At 36.8% G+C, this 7,323-nt stretch overlaps 1 protein-coding gene across 1 annotated transcript in view; it reads left to right on the plus strand.

Annotated features, from left to right (window-relative positions):
• Positions 1-6,576, plus strand: part of LOC113074988 (uncharacterized) — a 77,385-nt gene extending 70,809 nt beyond the window's left edge. Inside the window, exons 3-6 of the mRNA XM_026247703.1 lie at positions 1,175-1,522; positions 2,794-2,910; positions 3,037-3,077; positions 6,187-6,576. Coding sequence (XP_026103488.1) covers positions 1,175-1,522; positions 2,794-2,910; positions 3,037-3,077; positions 6,187-6,576 — 896 coding nt within the window. The remainder of the gene's footprint in view (positions 1-1,174; positions 1,523-2,793; positions 2,911-3,036; positions 3,078-6,186) is intronic.
• Positions 6,577-7,323: the final 747 nt, after the last annotated feature.

The raw sequence follows: 7,323 nt of genomic DNA on the forward strand, positions 1-7,323 counted from the left end.
TTAGTTTGTGACCCTGTTGTCTGATTCAGACTCCGGAGCAGAGGGTGGCGGACGGTAATGCACCAATTATGCTGGATGCAAACCGCCGTTGAAGAAGAAGAAGAAGAAGAAGTGTTTTATGATATTGAATCATAAATATATATCTATGGCAAAATGTGACCGACTTGTCCGCGGTAGCTCCGACTCGACGCCTCGGTTCATAAGTATCATATAGTCCTCACCAAGAACCACCAAACAGTCTCATAATGTAGAAGCCCAAACACGAACGAAGGCCTGGGCACAGTGTTTGAAGCTGAATTTTTTTGTTGATTTCTGTAAAATCTACCTTCTTTTTCAACGGAAAAGTGATGAATATATTCACTTGTTTCCAGACGTTAGGAGGTGTATGCCTGTTCTTCGTGTATGGTAAGACTTTATTAGTTGTTTTATTTAATTGTCTCTTAAATTCTTCGGTAAAACCCATCATTTTTTAATTCTTATCACTATCATAGTTCATGGCGTCATCACAGATCAATGTCTTAAAATATAATAAATATAAATTACAATATTTTTGACATCTAATATGAATCTTAGCAGAAATATTATCTCACATAGCTCTAAAATTAGCCATAGGCCTACTGTTAACGTGAACGTATCTAATATACATGGCATGCAAAGACGTATCTTAAACCTGGGACATTCATTCTGTAAGTTTAAAGTAAAAACACATTTTTATTAGGATGAAAATACCAGTAAGTTATTTAAAACCCTTTAAATTGGTTATTTATTATTTTATGATTAGAGTAAAGCATGCAAGGAAACTCTGCTCTAATCACTGCTTGGATAATTAAATACAGATATAGACAGTGTGACGTGAATCAGGATGTGGGTTTTATTATATTCATTACGGTGCAGAAGATCATCTATGAGAGTGAAAGTGTGAATTGATGTTCTTCTGCTGTTTGTTTGGATGTGACATTCAGCAAGACCAGGTTACAGCTTGTGTAAAAGAGTGCTCCTCCTTTATCTCCTCTCAAACTTTGAAATTGTAATGTCAAGTTACAAGCATACATACTTAGATTAATGGCGTAAAAAAAAAAAAAAAAACTATGCTCAAGCTATTATTTTAAGATGTAATTAGCCACTACAATTCTCCTTATGTTGATTTGTAATGAAATGTTTGTTTCTACTTCAGGTGCTTCTGCTGTTGATCCAGAAAGAGCGTCAGTGTCAGTGATGGAGGGAGATACAGTGACGTTACACACTGGTGTTCAAATGAACCAAAGAGACAGAATGATATGGATTTTTGGAGAAGATCGCCTAGCTATAATTAATGGAGATAAACATGAGCTCTGTGAAGATGTTGAGTGTAAAGAGAGATTCAGAGACAGACTGAAGCTGGACAATCAGACTGGATCTCTGACCATCATGAACATCACAAACACAGACTCTGGACTTTATAAACTGAAGAACACCACCCTCAACACTGACAATATCTTTAGCGTTAATGTACATGGTGAGTCGTTTATAAATTTAAAGACAGGTTATCTGTGTTTAAATCACATCAGTTTAGTGTGTTGTGTTTTTGTGTCAAGTTTAAACTGCAATACTAAAATATTTTAGTACAAATGGTGATAGATGCTAACAGATATCAAAGAAAAGCCTTTGCCAAGGTTGACTTGCATTCAATGTGAAAAAAACAACAACAACAAAATAAAACAAACAACTGCCACAAACACAAATCTGAGAAGTCTTTCTGCTCAACATCGTTTCTCTTTTATTTCATTAAAGGCAGCATTGCTTTAGTTATCACTGTTATAAGGTCATTTGTGAACAAAACTCTTTAGAGTAGTGACAGTTGCTCATTTTAATAACTCTGATTGACTTACATTCACGCTCTTAGCATCATTTCTGTGATTGGTGACTGATCTTTGCTGCTAAAAATAGTTGTTAATAGAAATGTTAATACAATGCAAGTACATCTATCATAAAAACAAACTTTTAGTGAGCTTTTCTTTTAGTTCATGAGCTGCACTTGACAGTTTCTCATGAGACTCTTATCTTCTGTTACGATCCGTTTAATTGAGGATTTGATGAAAAATAAGTCTGTGATGAGCAAAAATGGATAAAGGATTTTCAAACTGAAATTCATGGAAAATGTAACCACAATGTTGTGTAGTTTTTTCCCCTTTCTTTCATTATTTGTTATTTTGTTTGTTGTCGTCGATCCTCCAATCATCTGTTGGTTTGTGTTTTCAGGTGTTTCTGCTGCTGAACAAGATGAAATGAAGAGAAAGTCAGTGAAGGAGGGAGAATCTGTTACTTTAGACACTCGTGTAATAAAAAAACCAACTGATGTGATGAGATGGTATTTTAATGATGCTCTCATCGCTGAAATCACTGGAGATCAGAGTAAGATCTGTTCAGATGTTCAGTGTAAAGAGAGATACAGAGACAGACTGAAGGTGAATCAGACTGGATCTCTGATCATCACAAACACCAGAACCACAGACTCTGGAGAATATAGACTACAGATCAGGAGCAGCAGATTCAGCATCATGAGGAGCTTTACTCTTACTGTCTCTGGTAAGTATCATCTCGTCATTCAGTGCATGTTCCCTTTTTATTTTAGAATACAGTTTTATTTTTAGGTCCACTATATTTTAAGGTCCACTAAATGAGAAAGTGGATTGATCTTTAAAAACAATGCCAGGTTTATTTATCAGTTAAAATCAAGCAACACTGATGATCCAGGGACAGAAAGTGTAAATATCAGTCAAAGATTTTGATCAAATCTGTCTGTCTTTCTCTCAGTCAAAGATGTTCCAGATTCAGGATCGTCTTCATCTGCCGCTGTTGCTGTTGTTGTTCTTCTTCTTCTTCTGCTCGTTGCTGCTGTGGTTTTCTACAAGCGCCAATCAATAATGCAATGTGAGTATTATATTCAGTTGATTTAACAAGAAGGAAATATGAAGATTGTTGTATGAAAATGTACATATTTTGTCTTTGTACAGTAAAGTCAGCAGTGTTTAACTAAGTTTATTGTTGTTCATACAGTCATCAGGAGGCAGCGCGGGAGACAGGAGCGCCGTGAACAGGTAAGATTTTATCTGCAACTGTAAATTTATTCTGATCTGGTGTTTCTGGTTTCATTCACGTTCAGTTATCAGGGCTCTGAACAGGTTTAAGGAACGTAAACGAAAACCGGAAATTATATTTTGACAGGAACAGAACCAGAAACTGAAACGAAATGATTTTTTTTTAGTTCCGAACAGAATCGAAAATTTGAAATGGACATTAAGTGAAAGTGAAAGTGAAAGTGAAGTGACATTCAGCCAAGTATGGTGACCCATACTCAGAATTTGTGCTCTGCATTTAACCATCCGAAGTGCACACACACAGAGCAGTGAACACACACACTGTGAACACACACCTGGAGCAGTGTTCATCATTTATGCTGCGGCGCCCGGGGAGCAGTCGGGGGTTCGATGCCTTGCTCAAGGACACCTAAGTCGTGGTATTGAAGGTGGAGAGAGAACTGTACATGCACTCCCCCCACCCACAATTCCTGCCTGCCCGGGACTCAAACTCACAACCTTTCGATTGGGATTGTGTGCGGGTTGCGGGAAAATAAAGTTATTTGCGGGACTCCCGCAAAGTGGAAATATCTAGCAAAATAAAATTACTAAAAACAGGTAAACCTTTATTTATAATAGACTAAAATAAAATAAAATAGATTTTGCGGAATGGGAGGATGCTGATGAAACCATGGACAGCGACGTGTAATTCCATTCCGAAATAGCGAGAGATCCAGTGGTGGAAAAGGCGATGTCAAGAGTTTCCGATATTAAGCAATGTAACACGCCATGTAGGCTACTTTGTATTCCATCTCCCAGCACACCATTGGAGAGGGCTTTCAGTAATTGCGGTCGCATAAGTGCGCAGAGATGGGTTAATCTGAAGCCCTCCTCATTGAACGACATGCTATTCCTGCACGGACTACATTAGTATTCGTAGTCTACAATTTTTTTTTTATTTGTTTATTTTTTTAATTATTTATTTATTTTGCTAAATATTTAAAATTGGTCTATTTTGTTATTGAGGGAACAATTTTTTTTTTGTTTGTTTAATGTTTGAGGAAAATAAGGCATTCTTAAGCATATAGGGTATAATTTTCATTTGAACATGAAATAAATCCAGGTTTATTATTATTATATAATTCATTAGGCTATACTATATTAGGCCTACATTTCTTACTTTTGTACTGTATTTCTATGTTCTAAGTTCCTTGTTCGTTCCTTTCATCCATTTAATTAAACGCAAATAAAACAAAACATTTGTTTCTTTTTAACATTTATATTCAACAGGGGAGCAATTGAAAAATAACAAAGTAGCAGGCAGAATATGCAATGCATTAAAAAAAAAAATGTATACTTTACCCGCGGGATTTTGCAGGCGGGAGCGGGAGAAAATAACTTTTTTGCGGGAGAAAATAACTTTTTTGCGGGAGCGGGATAAAATCTTGCGGGAACGGGACAGAAAAATCCATCCCACGCAGGTCTCTACACTCAAGCGCCAGCATGCTTAGGCTTTCCTGCCCAAACGAGGACCGCAGCTCTCCTTTGATTATTCCCAACTTTGAGAAGCTCCGCTCGCCAGAGTCATTGGACATCATCATGCATAGATAGATGCACTAACCAATTTCGACATATGGAAACGTCTGAGAAAGATTTAACGATGACAAAAGCTCTAAAAGTTTTTTAGAGAAAAAAAATATATTTTATTCAGAAGTAGACATAATGCAGACACAAAATGTTTACAAACATTAGGCTATTTTTTATAATCATTTGTTATTCAAATACATGGCGAATACGGAAACTTTGATTTTGTTTCGAATGAGAAACCCAACGTTGTTTTCAGTTTCGTTTTAGTCTAATTAGTTTTGGTTTGTCGTTAATATTGATATAGCTTCTTATATTTGTAATTCTTATTCTTTTCTAAATACTGTTAATTGAAATTATTTTGTTGTGGAGTGAGGGGAACTAAAATAGTCTAGCGGAGCTTCACGAATTTCCCAGAAGCTGAACAGTTTTCATTTGCTATTAACCTCAAAAAAAATTATTGAATGAAATTTGGAGTCCGACTGTCGGACGCATATACAGCGTTACTTATTATACATTTACTATTATTCTATATTCTTTATATTAAATAACATTTTAGCATCCAGATAGGTCGGGAACATGGAAACATTTGGATTCGTGCTGAATGAGAGAGGTAGGCGTCAGCTTCTTACATTAATTTGTTTTTGGATTGAGGTTTTTATAGCCTAAACTTTAGAGGATTTGATTTGAAGAGAAACTAATAAATGTTTTTATAATGTTTTTAAACATTTTGCTTTATACTACAGGCATTTTAGCCTTCATTATTTCGGAAAGTAATAGGGCTAATAAAATGTGAGCCGCGACTTAAGTTTTTTTTTTTGTTTTTTTTTTCACACGCAGTCTTATACAAGTGTTTTTTTTTAACAATGCAGCAAACATTTTTAAACATCTTAAAAATACTTTTAAAGTGTTGATAGATTTAAAAAAACAATTTTTTTTTAAGTAGGCCTAGCTTACATTTGGACAAAATCTGGTGCAAGCTGTAAACTGTAAGCGTTAGATCTGTATTTGTTCCTTTTTTTGAGTAAGGAAAACGCTATACTTTATTATTATTATTATTATTAAATTATTATTATTAGGCAAATTATAGGCAAATAATATTGTTTTTTAAAAATAACATTATTAACCCTTTCCTCCCGGAACGGTAATAATAGAGGAACGCAGAACAGAACCGTTAAAATATCGATTCTGCTCTGAGTGAACCGATTGAATTTTTTTTTTTCGTTTTCAAGCCCTGGTTATTATTAAGTTGGACAAAACAGATCCTTATATTGCTTGATATTGTGAACTTACATTTCTTATTTTAATTTATTATCATAATCATAAACACACAAACTTGATATTTAAGTTATTTAGTAACTAATGAATCTGAAATCTTGCACATTCACAGTAAATATTCTCAGAAACTCCTCAATAAACTAAAAAAACTAATAACATAAAAACAAAAATCACAACTTTATATCTAGTTTGTAGTATTGTATGTTTGTGTAATTAAATTATCAATCCTGTTCATTTATTTTACCTTCTGTGAATCTGTTTCTTACAGAGAGATGATGCTCAAGCCCCTGAACAGATTGAAACTCTAATGCATAGGTCTTCTACTGGGACATCTCGTGAGACGGAGGCTGCCGGTGAGACGGAGGCTGCCGGTGAGACGGAGGCTGCCGGTGAGACGGAGGCTGCCGGTGAGACGGAGGCTGCCGGTGAGACGGAGGCTGCCGGTGAGACGGAGGCTGCCGGTGAGACGGAGGCTGCCGGTGAGACGGAGGCTGCCGGTGAGACGGAGGCTGCTGGTGAGACGGAGGCTGCCGGTGAGACGGAGGCTGCCGGTGAGACGGAGGCTGCCGGTGAGACGGAGGCTGCCGGTGAGACGGAGGCTGCCTGTGAGACGGAGGCTGCTGGTGACACTGAGGCTGCTGATCAGTCACAACTGTAACATTATTCTTTTATTGAAAGGGAAAATTAAGAGAAGATGGGACATTAGAGAAGAGCATCAGCAGAAATTCTCATTGTTCATAGAAACTGTCACAATATCGAGGTGGCAGTGTCATTAATATTAGGGATGCACCGGTTGACCAGCCATAAATCGGAACCGGCAGGTTTTTGCTTAAAATACGTGATTGGCAGTCGGCCGGTTTTTGGTCTTTTTTCGGCCAGTTTTTCCGGAAGTGATCCCACTTGAACCTACTACATTGTAATCGTTCGCTATGTCATTATGGAAGTATTTTGAAATCTGTGCGTAGGACACAGGCAGCCGATCAGTACTGGAAGTGCAGAGCTTCATGTCTGAGGCACAGATAGCAGGAAGCGAACAGCAGCTTGTGTACTGCAGCTCAAATAAGAGCCCCTCTTCTGCACGCACTAAAGCTTTGCAAGAATATACTGTACCAGTCCGTGCCCTGAACACGTTTAAAAATCACTTGCTGTAACACACTGAATAAAAAAGTGTTTTATTCATCTGATTAAACTTTTTTTAGGGTAATGATTCACATCTATATTTGTTTAAAACAAATACTTAACGCTGATTAAGAAACATCTTATTGAATGTGTGTTGACTGTGTTGTTTGGATTGTAGAACAATGCAGTTGTTGCCTTTAATTTCACATGGTTACGGTTAATTGTGAAATCTCACAATTGTGTGCTCAAACAAGACTCTGAAACTCATGAACTGAAACTTTAACCC

This window comes from Carassius auratus, unplaced genomic scaffold (genome assembly GCF_003368295.1).
Source record: "Carassius auratus strain Wakin unplaced genomic scaffold, ASM336829v1 scaf_tig00015962, whole genome shotgun sequence".
Classification (NCBI taxonomy): Eukaryota; Metazoa; Chordata; class Actinopteri; order Cypriniformes; family Cyprinidae; genus Carassius; species Carassius auratus.